At 41.9% G+C, this 14,681-nt stretch overlaps 1 protein-coding gene across 4 annotated transcripts in view; it reads right to left on the bottom strand.

The window, feature by feature from the left end:
• The window catches only part of KBTBD12 (kelch repeat and BTB domain containing 12), a 43,971-nt gene that overhangs the window by 14,174 nt on the left and 15,116 nt on the right, over positions 1-14,681 (bottom strand). For all 4 annotated transcript variants that reach the window (XR_010833912.1, XM_067003067.1, XM_067003066.1 and 1 more), the window contains exon 6: positions 6,884-7,081. Coding sequence is in view for 3 of the 4 variants with exons in the window: in XM_067003067.1 (XP_066859168.1) it covers positions 6,884-7,081 (198 nt within the window). In the remaining variant the exon portion in view is untranslated. The remainder of the gene's footprint in view (positions 1-6,883; positions 7,082-14,681) is intronic.

The following is a 14,681-nucleotide window of genomic DNA, read 5'->3' as shown; positions in this document are numbered from 1 at the left end:
CATCCTTGTCACCTAACAGCCACCTCAGAGCTGTCTTGAGGCAGCTCAGCCTCCAGTGCTAGTTTGTAACTGGTTTTGTATGCCATTATCTGCACCGGAGAGCAGACAATGACTTTAAACATAAGGGATTAGCCTCTGCTACTTATCTTCCTCACCACTAATAGCTGCTTTCGTAATTACATGATGTAGAGTTCAGTGACTTGGGAATTCATGTTTGTGTTGCAATGGGATAGAAGTGCATTTAGATCATTATCACCAGATGTACTGGTTCCTGATGTGCAGTAGGAAACAGAATAAGTTCATCAAGTCTCTGGCCTTCAATCCCATTTGCATATGTGAGCTGCCCCTAACACCACCAGCCTTGCTAGGACAACGCAGCCAACACCGCTTGTGGGGTCAATCACATCCATCATCTGTGCCTGTGGGCAGAAGCAGAATACACAGGAGAGGGAACTTGGCTTGGCTGCTTAACATGCTGGCCAGCCTTCAGGATGTCAAGCACCAAGGCAGTGCTTCCCACCAGACACAGTGAAAGCTGGGAGACAGGTTGGGGCTTCAGTTTACAGCTGTGGCAGCTTATTGTTTTCAGAGCACCTGCATGGAGTAAGGTAAGCTATTCGCTCTCATAGACAAGACTTCTATCTTCCCGCTCTGCTGTGTAATTCTTCAGAACCATAACTTTATGATCCATCCATTCCCTCACAGATCAATGTGTATTAAAATTAAAAAAATATATATATGAAGAATGGTCTACAGGAAGGAACTTCTGATTCAGTTATTTCAACTGATTTTCTTGGGATTGATCTAGCTGCTTCAGCATTTTAACTCTTTCCAGTTGCCTATTGTTCATAGGCAAGGCCTCTTTCAGTCTTACAAGCACTGATCCTGCTTGTGCTGCAGGTGATAGCAGGATCACAAATTGCAGCAGCAGCAGGATCAGTGCTCTTGAAGTCAAGGCACCATGCATGGGAGTAAAAGCTGGAAGAGCAAGATGAGAATTACTGGTCTCAGACCATGCTAAGATACTGTTTCTAAACGCTTTGCACTGGGTTAATACATTATTAATAGATGATATAAAGCATGTTTAGACTGTATGCATGACAGGCAGTTATGAACACAATAGAAGATGTCATACATGGCTCTAAGCCATGTTTCTAAACAACCTATTGACCTCTTTAGCAATTAATTAAAATGCATTAAAATATCTATTAATCATTTATTAACCCTTTATAAACTATAAATGAACCTTAGTCAGAGGCATGACCAGATTACTAATACAGTCAGACACCGGGTTGAATTTAGATCTGAAACAAGCAGGTGCTGCTCACCAGCGATTCCCTGACCTACGTTGGCCTTATTTACAGCAGTGAGTTTCTAGCTAATGAGCACGGGGCAGGCGGGCAGCCCTCCTGAGGAAGGGAGCACACCAACGAGGTGTCTCCAAGAGCAGCTTCTCAGGGAACAGGCAAAATGTCGAGCAGCATTTTTTGGGGTGGACCTGGCGAGCAGGCTGGAGAGATGTGGCAGCATCTGTGGCACATCAGGCAGCCACGGGCAGACTGCTACGCTGAGCAAGACAGGGACCCTGAATCCATTTCATGGGTGGGGATATTTATTCAAATGATAACAACTGTGGGCAGGAGAACTTCAATTATTCATCACTGCCTGGTAAATTCTAACCAAGGGAAACAAGCAGTGCTGCAGATAGGCAGCCCGGGGTTTGCCCCTCTGCTTTATTTAGCTGAGAACATGGGAAGGTGCTGGAGAAACAGCTTTCATTCCGATCCCTCATCCCCCAAACTTCACAAGTGTAGTATTTACTGTGCCAGACTCCTTAATACATCTAAATTTAATTTGATTCCAGTAATGTACCATAACCACTATAATAAAAAACAAGCATTACAACGATTCCCCATCTAAATCACGTAATGGATGAGGCTGAGGGGAACAGCATTTATGGGAGATTAGTCAAAATAAATAACTATTAAGCTAGTCCGCTGTCAGGAGAGGGTGGCGTGGAGATACAAACTCATTAGCTCAGTTGGAATACAGTAATTACTACACGGCTCTGCACTGCCGCAAGCAGTGCTGCTGCTATTCCAATGTATGGATTACAATTTATGTAAATGAGGAAGAAACGTCCAGAAAATGCACCTGGGGTAAGTATGCATTTTTTTTTCCTGTAGAAGCAGTTACACAGTTAGTGGACTGAATGTTACTGTATCACCTATGTTGGCTAACAGCTACAGACAAAATTTAGATTTGCCTGCTCCAAATCCAGAGGCATTTCTTCCCTTCTTCCTTCCTCTGACTCTCCCACTGCCTGTAGTGCCCCTTGAGCAAAAATGAATTTCTATTTGATATCAATGATAAGTAAGCAGATCTGGGTTGAATAGCTCAGATATCATACATGATGTTAAATATTAGATTTTTTTCATGTATTTAGTAGGAAAGCAGCAAATTTATCTTCTCTGCTGTAAACTGTGTTGGAGAAAGACGGCACAACTGCCAGTTCAGAGAATGTTCAACATCAAGTGCAATAGCTGATAAAAATCATACAATATTTTAAGTGATGTGCTGCTAGTAGGAGACCTATTAAGTATCTTATTTGAGTTGAGGTGGTTGCCCCATTACTTTGCACATCAACTGATGTCACATGGGTGTACAATAATGATGGCATTCTAATTATAATCAAGTTAAAAAAATCAAATCTGAATTTGAATTAATTCAAATCTGAGGCAGACAGTTGGACCAACACCTATAATCTAAAAATGCAGCTACAGATCGGGAGAACAGCCCCCCACTGACTGTTCCCACAGCACCAGCCCCCAGGGACGTGCTGCAAGATTTGTTCGAAGCAAATAAGCACAGTCAATGAATGTGTGCCTCCACAAGGCTGGGAAGTCCCAGCAAACAGGCATGCACGCTTGCCTTTATTATAAATATATTTAACTGCTTCATAGCATTATTTTCACTGGAAATGAGACAGGGAGCCCAGTCTGGCAGGCATTCATAATCGTGCAGTGCTGCATACCTGAAGGGTTGCTCACCCCTCCTTGAGCAAGGCGCCCTAATGAGCCTGCTCCTGCCATGCCCAGGCTAACATTAATAGCTGTCAACCTGCACAGGTGTCAGGTTTTAGTGCTAGGCAAAGGAAATAAGATGTGTCAACAAGAACATTGTACACTTGATCCACAAAGGCTGCTTTAAAATCTGTAGCTACAGCACTAAATGCGGCAGCATTTGAGCAGTTAGTAAGAAGCTGGTTGGCTTCTGCACACTGGGTCCTTCTGAATATTCATACTATGACTGGCGTTTTCACTCTGTGCAGAACTACAAAATAATGGATAAAACCAAGGATTTTAAACATTTCTGAATATCTTGCAGAATGCTATAACATTGCTGGCAAATGGCAGTCAACACTCATGGCACTAAGCTATGAGAGCTGGAGCTGGGTGTCAGATGGGCAGATTAATGGTTCCTATTTGCAATAATAGTTTTAGCAGAAAATGAACTAATTTGGATAAACTGTGGGCTAGCAGATGAAGTCTGTCAAGTCATTCTAAAGCAGGGAACTGGAATTCAAAGCAAGTAGAAATAATTTTTTGGGTACTCATGATCATAAGATACATCATTTGTTGCCAAGTGATAAGAGGTCTCACAGTGGTTTCTACCATCTAACCACCAGGCTCCTGACAGATTTGCCTTCAGTAAGCCAAGTTAGGATTGCCCGTATCCTGATAGAAACACGGAGCATTAACAGACAAGAGGTTCTCAGGGTTCTGAATTGCCTTCTGGTCTGTCAGAGAAAATTTCAAGCACCAAGGACCTGAATGTCCCCCTGGAAGTCTGTGCTCCTCTATACGCTGCATGGAGTCTAGGGTCACTAACGTCTCAGTGTAGACCCCTCAGCTAAGTCTAAACTTCTGCTGAATTAATCCCCTCTCATAGCCTGTCGCTGAACAAGCTTTTAACTTGAGGAAGCCTCAGCAGGAAAAGTCTTACAAGCAGTGTACACCAACAGCTCAACATGAAACAGCATTCCCTGCAGTACAGAAGAAGCTTTCTCTTGATGAAGTTTGGACACTTTGGAGTACGCTCATCCTTTAGAGAGGCTTTACTCTGCATTGCTCAAGTGATACTCCCAGCTGGCCAAGCAGACTTCCTTCTGGAAACCAAGTTGCTGCAATTCCTCTTCCTCTGCTCCTGGGAATGCTGTTAAGTGCTACTCCACTTGTCCTTGTCCTTCTCCAAGCAAAGGTTTAGAGGCAGTACATGAGATGGGAATCCTGTTATCAGGAAATTTCAAGGAGTGTAATAAAGGACACAGAAGTGATGGCAGTTGAAAGGGCAATGTCTTTTGATCCAAAATTAAGGCCCTTTGGGCACTTAAAAGCTGTTTCTCAGCTTTGTGTACAGCATCTCTGGCCTCTGATTAACCACTTAGGTCTATGCTTGCATAGAAAGGCACACAGAGCATGGTGCATACACAAGTAAAATTAAGATGCAAAAATATGCTTAGTAGGCCAGCTTTCCCACTGCTGGATCAAGAATTTAAGTGAATTCAAAGACTAGTTGAGACTAGGAGTCAGGGACAAGTCTACAGTATATAGGGAGTCCCTATATACAGCTGCTTATATACATTGGCTAAGGCTCTCCAGAGCAGCAAAGCGTTTGGCTTTTTTTTTTTTTTTTGAGAAGCACTTGTACTCGAGTGTTCACAGCAGCCTTTTAGAGTTCAGCAGGCAGAAAACCCAGAGACTACAGCTGTGCCTCCAGCTTGTTCCAAAAACTCCACTCAGTTGAAACTAAATTACAATGTTTTGTAAAATTGGAATATCCTCTCTTGGTCGCATCCCTCACAAAAACTGAAGTGGCATGCCAAGAAACCCAAAAGACTAAAGCCAAACAAGCACATTCTAAAATAACCCTATCTGCTACTAAAGCAGCAGCAGCACATGCTGTTCTGTGAATATCTTGAATCTGCTGAGCAGCTGTAATTGTGAAAGAGCAAAGTCAAGCCACTCTCTCCAAGTTCCCACATGACAGTAATAACCCTCTGTCCCATACTCCAGCCTTCACCCCAAAGAGCAGCACTCTTCCCAGCATGCAGAGAAGACAGGGACATGGAGAAAAACTAATGACATAACCTCCAGGTTCTGCAAACGGACTCCAGCCATCTATTCCTTGATGGTGGTAGCTGGAAGTTATTATGAAGATTTAAAAAACCCTTTCCCTCTAATAACTTTAAAGTCATTAATAAGTCTATCTTAAGACACAGCTTCCTCTCAACTCTGCAGACATTTGGATATATCAGATTTAAAGTTGACTGCGAATCTTATTTTGGCTCCCTTGTTAATAGACACTATGCTAACAACACAATCACATACTATTTCTCTGCTATACAAAGTGCACACATGGAGGGCATCAAAATCCAGGTTGCACAGGTAACTGCAATACTGGCATTTTCTAACTCCAACTCCTTGTTTCCCCGCCTAAACAACACTTAGCGTAGGAGAATTCTATACCTAATTATCTAGATTGCAATAATACAGTCAGGAGTCAGGACCCCATTGAGCTGGCATTATACAAGCATACAAAAGATGGCCAGCTTGAAATCCACAGGGGAACTTTCAACCTTTCCCAGTGCTGCCACTCCTAATGTGACTCAGTGACAGAACGCGGGGGTATTCTACAAAGTTTTTATGGCTCTTTAGCTACCTTATTCAGAAGGTTTCATGCTAATCTCTTGGCCACCTTGAATGTAACTGCTTCACGTGCCAGTGCAGATGATCGGCCTTTTGAGGTTTGTACCCACTAACTGTAGGCTTTCCTTACACTGCTGAGGACAAAAATGATGGCACAATGTTTCCTGTGGAAACAGTGATGAATCATAACCAAAATCATTCTGAAGCCACAATTTCCATCAGGTGTGGCACAAGAACACGCCTGTTAGAGCTGCCATACAAGAGTTTTCAGGAAGCAGGTTCTTCAGACCGTAGCAAGTGAAGGGAAGGTGAGTTGTGAACTAAAGGATGAAAATCGTTCTAAAACAGAGCAGCTCTAAGTTTAGAGTTCATTATACAAGTAAAAGCCAATGCAGCCATTATCAGTGTAACATGAAGGACATGACCCAGTGATACCACACAGACATTCCTGGGCAACAGTGAGCCTGACATGACATTTAGTAGCAGTGAGTAGTGTACTGCTGCTTTCTCCTAGAAAAGAGATTGGGGTAGCAGCTGCTCTATAGCAGGAGAAGTGTGCATGTTTTGAGAGACTGCATTTATAATTATAAATGAGTAGCAATACTGGAGATTTAGATAGTCAAGTACAGCTGGAAGAAGGAAGACTTAAAAGGAGAAAGGTGGCCATGGGACTACAATTATTTCAAATCACCAGATCCGGAATTTTAGTCTTTGCACCTCAGCTCCCTAACCAGAGTACTCGTTAAATACACAAGGTTTTTCAACACTGAAAATGAAAAGCATGTAAGTAAACAGAGCTAGCTACCACAGCTACAGATCGATCAATAGCACCTTAATCTTCAGCAAATACAATCAAGTTCTTCAATGTATGTAACATACATTAAGATCCTGATCTCGGTAGCTCTCTATGTATATCAAGGAGAATTCTGCATAGGTTTGGACCAGTTCAGTGCAGATCAGAAACATCCTTAATTTTTCATGCTTTAAGAAAAAAAACAAAGAACAAACAGAACACCATTCATATTGACATTAGGAGTCAGCAGTCCAAAGGGCTGGATCAGCTCTGTTGTTCCAGGGCATGCCAGTGCCACCTCACAGAGTTATTCGGTCAAGTCAGGCTGCATACAGTGAAACCGATTTCAAATACGCAAAGAATTTTACACTCATTTGAGTACCTGCTCCATGAAATCCTCCACAGAGGTACAGCTTCCCTTCCACTGAGCCTGCACAGGTAGAGTTTGTTCGTAAGGAGAGGAGGGGAGAAGGCATAGGAGGTCCATCCCTCCAGAAGTCTCCATCAGGGTTATAAATCTCCACTGCATCAAGACAGTTCCGTGTCTGCCCCCTGTCACGACCAAGGCATCCAATTCCTCCTGCAGAAAAAGAATATATAGATCAAATATAGCAGTCCCAGGTTCTGCTGAAAAATACATGGCTGGTTGCATCATCTTTTGTTTACATGTCCTGATATCCCTCTCTTTATTCCTTTCCCTTTTGCAGCTCCAAAAGTTCATTAGAAGGTAAACTCAAGGCAGAAGCCACCACACATCATCTACAGACATCCAAGCAAGATCCTTTCTGAGGGCTGATAGCAAAGGAAGGACAAGAAACATGTCTTCAAAAGGCAAAGGTATTTTGTTTTCTGCATATGTAGTAGAAATGGTCATAATTACTTGGTTTGTGTGCTGGGCAAATCACTATCATTAAATCACGGTGGATCAAAAATTATTTTTCTCTTAGCGTATTTGACACCAACTTGCTAATCAACAATCATTTGGATTTGTATCTCAGTAAGAGAAAGTTTATACTCATTTTTTAATGGAAGTAAACTTCAAAAAACATAACCATTCAATGTGCAGGAGTACCAATGGTACCAATGGGGTCATTTGTGACAAGCCTGAGTGTTGAGGGGTTAATTATGATGCCTGCAGTCAGCGTGCGGGATTGAAACAGATCCCAGTTTTCTTTTGCTGGAACACACTGCAACAGGCTACAGGCACACGCAAGATCTCAGTGCACAGCGCAAACACTGTACACTGAATGCACAGAGTAAACACTGCCTTCCCAAATATTTTCCAGTGATCAAATCCGGATTTTGAATTCACAGCCTTCGGTTCTCCAGTATTAATATGCTGACGTACCCTCGCAGGTTTTCCATCTGTGCCAATGGACACAATACCCTGTAATGAGCACTGATGGCATGCTAAAGCAGTTCTTTTGTGCATGTGGTGTGTGTGACCACTTTTAAATACAAAATGGCTGCAATATGCATGCAATTTCCACATGAAGGGCTAGCTTTCCAGATACTCTTATAGGATTAATTGTGCACATCCAAAATGGATGGCATGGCATGTAATTATGCCCTTGCATAATTGCAAAGGGGAATGACTGCAAGTACAACCTGTGCAAGGTTGGTGAAGCTGCCTTGAAATGTATTGCCCTGCCAGTGCTAAGATTGTCTGTTGGAGAAACGAGCCCCTAGTGCTCAAAGTTTTACTTGCATATGGCTTTCCATCTACCTCTTCATATGGACTCTGCTATATTTTCCAACATTTTGAACACTCTCCAAAGATATTTCCAAGAGAACACAAGCAGGGACCATAATTCTCCAAATTCGTACCCGATATATTCCTGATCAGCATTTCAGAGTCAAGATAATTTATGCCTGCATCAGAGCAACAAAATGAGAATCAAATTCAGCGTCCTTTACCATCAGCTGCAAGTTTCCCTCCAGCTGAACTTGCAGTGCTTGATTCAATCCAATACTCGAATTTTTCAGGCACTGATGTGTACATATTGTGCTTACTTCAACATCCACTGTCAGCAACTCCATTTGGAAGATGACAGCTTTATTTAACTATCAGTGAAAAGCTAACAACTAAGGTCTAAGTGAATCAAGCCTCAGAGGAGGAACCCAAGAGAGCAGGAGAGTGATTTGGCTAATCAGTTCCAAAAAGGGACCTGTACATATCATCATGCTGAGCCACTCTCATAGTTCAGTTTGAGCTATTCCTTAGGACTATCTGGAAACAAGAGAGTTTCAAACAAGTTTCAAAATTCAAACATTCACTTATATTGTTCCTAATGTCAGGAACATTGTCCTTATCTGTGCAGTATACTTCACTGCTCCATAATGGCTTTTAAGAGATGTTCCACAGTAAGGCCAGGACACCATTCCCCTAAATTTAATCAAGGGAAGTTTCAAGGGCTAATCAGACAAGGTTTTCACATAAGGCTATTCAGTTGATAGCTTACCAGTCTTTCTGACTCTGTAGCATTCTGTGGTAGAATCACAGACTACAGCATGCAAGACAACCTGCTGACAGGATATGTACAGTCTATGGAGTGCAATGTAACACAAAGATGCCCAAGGCAATTTTCACTGGGACCCAATAATATTAAAAGTCCCCACAGACTAATCTGATCTGTTCAAGAGGCAGTTTCATAATGCCAAAGACTGCTGCTGGTTTCCAAGCTAGTTTTAAAATTGCACAGGTGGTACTGGTACTACACTGAAGAATGGACACTCAACCTACAGGAAAAGTCTTCATCTGAGGAATGAAAGAGAATCTTGTTCAGAGGAATGTCTGATACCGGTTAGGTCATGCATGTGGCATATCAGGCTCAAATAACTGAATAGCATTTTTGATTACCTCAACATTTCTTGGGGGCCAGTGCCCCAAGTGCCCTAGAACATTTCTAGAAACATAATTGCTGTTTGCTTATTTCTTAGTGCATTGTTATTTTCACTACCAAATTCAGTAACTGTGGGGCATGGTAACTTTAGAAATAACAGAAATAATGAGGTATAGCACAGTCAGTGACTTTCACAAAAAGTGACGACCACCACCAGTTAATGAAGACATTCAGCTGCCAACTCGGGTCATCAGCCTCCAAGCATTTTCCCTGTATAGTTATTAGAGAGGTAATATTTAGTGGCCTATTAGAGCATCTTTTCAAAATTTTAAGAGGTACCACATTTTTAAGCATTTAAAAAACCTTCATTAGGCCATTTAGGCAACTTAAATTTGACCTCCTTTAATCCTCTCATAACCCGACACAGTCCTGAAGGTACAAGATATCTCCAATTTACATCCTTAGCCATTTCAGTTAGATACAATTTCACGTTCAATTTACAGCAAGGACAAAGCTAAGTTCTCAGTAAATAGAAAATGAGATGGAAAATCAGAGAAAAATAAAGTTTAATTTTCAAGCTTAAAAAAAAACCAACACAACAAGAAACCAAACTCAGAAGAATTACAACCTTCTCTTGAAGCAACGTTAATTCTGAAATATTGCTAACAAAGGAATGTGAGGATATTAGATTCCACCAGCACTGCTTTGCCTTTCCCAGATGTGGTAGTTCAGCAATACTCCTGTGAGACAGCAGCCTTTCCTCTGCAGACACTGATGTCTCAGGCCTCTTCCCAAATAACTGAACGCACAAATCAGCAAGAAAATTCCTCAAAGTGAAATCAAACCACATCTGCGAACAACTGGAGGCATCTCATGTTAACCAGGCTATCCATCACCTACAATGTGTATTCCATGCAAGACTTCAAATGGGCAGAAAAAAATAAATTTGTTGCGTCAGGCAATTCGCGCTGCCTTATGCTCAGTCACTCAGCCCCAGATCGTCCCATCCTGCTGCCTTCTTCATTCAGATTTATGAAACTATTAGGAGCACAAGTGGAGACATATGGAATTGCAGTTAAGACCAGGAAGGCTGAACTGAACAAATGAGTTTATGTTTGGTTCCTACAGGGGCCTCTACATGAGGTGGAGGTACCCTTAAAGAGGGTGAGGGCAAGCAGCAGTAGGGGCAGAGGGCTGTAAGTCGCTTGGGGGAGGTTTTGTGACAAGAGGCCTGGCAGCAGCGTGGGGACAGTGGGGGCCATTTCTGTGTGTTTGGAATTCTGTACATGTGATTGTACCTTAATCCAGCCCATGCTGTGGTCACAGCCTCCCAGAAGTCCCAACAGGTGTACCAAAGGGCAGCAAGTGCTACTTCCATGCCTGCGGGCTGGGATGGATGCCGGGGAGGGTGGGTCAGTAACCCGTACTCACCTCTCACCACAGAGCAGGTGAATTCAACACCACCTGGCTTAGTTCCCTGCATAAAGCCCAATTACACGTCCTTTGTGCAGGGAGAGATGGATTTCTCACTGGGAGATTTGAACATTTCTGTCATTTTCACATTCATCACACAAGAGGATTTAATCCCAGAACTCAGTCCTCCCCCACCCACTCCTTACAAATACACCCTTTCAACATGTTAGGCTTTTTACATTATTCACTTTCCCTAGGAGATATTTCAGATGCCACTGAAGGACTAAAAAAAGCCAGTGAAGCCACCTTTGTGTTCCCAAACCCATTAATGCTTGAGAGCTTTCCATATCACGCTTGGATGATTCTGCAATCAAACATACTTTCAAGGGCACTCTGTAAACAGTGGTTATAATGGACTTTAAATTTAACATGAAGCACCATTAGTAAAATAAATATACAAATCAAATACATGATCTTTATTAAGAAATCATGACAGAAAAGACAAGCCTTTGACGAAGAAGGCAAAGCAGGGGTAGGTGATGTGATTAGCACATCCCTAGAATTTCAATGAGGTGCAGTTTTGTGCCTTGCTGTACCCACACACTGTTCGTAGCTGGCTGAAGGCAAAGCATTTTGCCTCGCTTAAGGTCAGCTGCCTCCCTCTTGTCCCATTCTCATCTGAGATGGCTGCATGCAATTTGAATCACATCACTTCTAATAACAGAAACCCTCCCAGTGCATGAGGGGGAATGGCTGTAAGGGCTGTGAGATAGTGCAGAGTCACTAGCAATAATTAGCTCTGTGGATGCAAAGGAAATAAATACCTTATATACATCTACATATATCTAAAAGAGCAAGACTGACACATGGTTAAGTTCCCAGAAAGAGGGAACACTCCTGCCTACAGTACCCAGTGATTTTACCCACGGCACTAGAATTGGCACATGTAAGAGCAGGGACCCCCACTGAGCTCCTATGCAGCTGAATTTGCCTGACTCCAACCTAGACAAGTTTTCTTTCCCAGAATAGCTGCCCAGATCCAAACCTAGATTGTTCGGTGCACAGGCAGGACAGCTTACTTAAGTGGCACCTGCACAGGGGTTGGTGGTCTAGGTAGGACTGAAAAGAGCTTACATACATTCATTGAGAGGGAGCTGGGGACCTCTGAATGTTGGAGTTCACACTATTTAATTTGGCTCCCCTACTTAGGGGGGGCTTAAATTAGACACAACCTACAATTCCTCAACCACATCAGCTTATCAGAGCAACAAGAGCAGGGCTATTCCCAAGGGGAAGGTGTCCCAGACAATAAGCTCACCAGCAGGGAACAGCTCCACGAGGGAACAGCTCCACGACCCCAGAAGCAGGCAGTTGCAGAGGGTCCCACCAACAGCCCAGCAGTCATCAGGCAAGGAGAAGATGATGAGAAGGGGCTAAAACCCCATCTCTGGGCTTAAATGATGCTCGTGGACCTATGGGCAGAGAGGGTGAGATGGAGGCCCCAGGTGAGGCTGGTCAGGGTGATGAAGACCTCAGGGCACTGCAACTGGAGTTCTTTGCCATATAATTAAGTCCTCAGATGACAATATTGAGTAATATTTATTCTTACTAGCATCTCTGTGAATTTTTATCAAAGGAACATGGGAAATGGGTGAAAAAAGCAGTAATTCTCCAACAAGCAAATCAAATCTAAGCTCACGCTCTCCTTTGCCTCCTGTAAAATAATTCACTATTAAATTGATCTCTGAAAAGCACAATGGATTTAATAGCGCTAATCTCTTATGTAACATTTCCCTTCATTACTCTTTAACAGCACTCAAGCTGGGAGTCTTAGCACTTATGCTGCTCTCTCACTCTGAAAAGCAGGGCTGCTTAGCTGGTTTCGTGGAGAAGTAAGGGAGCAATAAAGCTAGCCCTGGCAGGCACTTCCAAAGATGAGAAGCACTGTCATTCTTTACTAACGCAGAGCAAAGCAGATGATGTAATGCAGTTTGTAGAAGACACAAGGAAAGAAGATGGATTAGAAGCAGGGCTGAAAAAAAAACAGACAATTGTCTTCCTAAACATGGTCAACACTTCGGTTTCAGCTCCTTTAATGCCTTGTTCTCATTTCCTTTGATAATTCTTAAGTGAGTAGGGAGCATTTCTTGTCTCATACATCAGACCAAATTTTGCTTTTTTCTTTCCTCCCTGCCTACAGGCACTTCAGAAATTGTGGCACAGGTATAACAGAGCAGAATCAGGCCCGTAATCTGCTGCTTGTCAGAAGTCCAAAGCATATTTATAAATAGACATGTTTATTTTAGAAGAAGGTGTTATTCAAGTGCATGGTTAATACTCAAGCATGAAAGCTAAAACATCTCCTCCCAGTCACTCCTACACAAGCTTTCCTTTCCAGGGAGACCCCAAAGTACATATCCAAATCAGTATTTTGTGATTAAGACCTATAGTATTTAATTGAACCTCATTTAATTGCTTAAAACATTTAAAAGAAGCTCTCGGCAAGAACTCAAAGAAAAAAAACGTTTTAAGGAGATGGGGTGCCAGACTAAAGAAGATAAACAAAAATTCTTCGATTCCTAAATCTTCGCTAATAGGATTTCTCATTTAAGTCCTTCTATATTTCTTATTTATAAAGCAGGAATTACATAACATAAAAGCAACACATGGTTAAAGCTGTCATGGTGATACAATATTTTTTTACCAGTGACCTGTATTTCAGAGACAGTAGTTCTACTGAGTACATTTTATTATAAGCTAATGAACATGGAATTCAAATGGATTAATTTGGATAAATCTTCCTAATTTATACATTGGCTGCAATGAGTTTTCAGAGTCTTAGCAGCAAAGGATATTTTTTTAAGCAAGAGATTAAAATGCATGACCTTAAATAGAGCCCTCCCATTTGGTTTTCTTCCAAAAGTATCTCAATTGCCTCTGTCATTAAGAACACAATACTGCTCTTTCTTGGGCTTCCCAATGAATATAGTTATGTTCCTGGGAAAATATGGAGAGAAAGAGCTAAGACCAGTCAAATGGGATGAATAGGAGAAAGGATTTTGAGCCTTAGGAGATGCTGTTCATTTACTTTTAAGGTTTACGTACATGATATAAATAGCATAAGATTCTCTAGGAACATTACACAACAAACAGACAATTATATTGCAGGGTTGCTGATTAAGACACGTGATACAGATTCCTGAACAATGCTATTACTCAGACAAAAACTCTAATCTATTTCTCATTTTCCTTCCATCAGTGTGGCTCTAGAATAATTCCATTTAAGTCATTAGGGTTTTACACGCTGGAGCTGGCAATTAGGCTGGGAAGGGTTTTTGGACAGTGACTGTGTACTCTATGTTCTGTGCCAACAGGACTTTCCAAAAATTAACACTTCAAAGGCTAAGCATCACAATCTGATCTGGGTCGGGAAAAAATGAGTCTGACACAACACAATTGAAATCAGCAGAATACTTACTACAGATTTACACCTACATGGATGAGAGCTAGCATTACGCTCGTACCAAGGAGGCTGTCACTGTGTGTCATTCAAAGCTAATGTTCCATCTATGATTTTTGCTTCATATTTATGGTAGAAATTGGATTCATACATCAGAGATATTAGAGAGGATTAACACTTTGTGCAGTGATTTTTCATTTATGCTCTAAAGTTCCACCTAATCCTGAATGTGCTGAGACCTGTACAAATTGTACAGGAAGACAGAGATCCTGCCTGAAAGAGCTGACAAACTTAGTTTGAAAATATGTGCCAAGAGTTGCTTGAAATAAGTCATATCTACATGCAGCATTACTTTATGTACCCAGCTAAAGTTATATTACTTTTTTGATTTTTCTTACTTTTTTTTTTTTTTTTTTTTACTTCTTCTTGGAAGCAAGGCTTGGTCCTTGCAAGGTGGCATCTTG

This window comes from Anser cygnoides, chromosome 10, assembly GCF_040182565.1.
Source record: "Anser cygnoides isolate HZ-2024a breed goose chromosome 10, Taihu_goose_T2T_genome, whole genome shotgun sequence".
In the NCBI taxonomy this organism is placed as follows: domain Eukaryota; kingdom Metazoa; phylum Chordata; class Aves; order Anseriformes; family Anatidae; genus Anser; species Anser cygnoides.
Note: the sequence above shows the minus strand (reverse complement) of the source record. Positions and strands in the feature narration are given on the sequence as shown.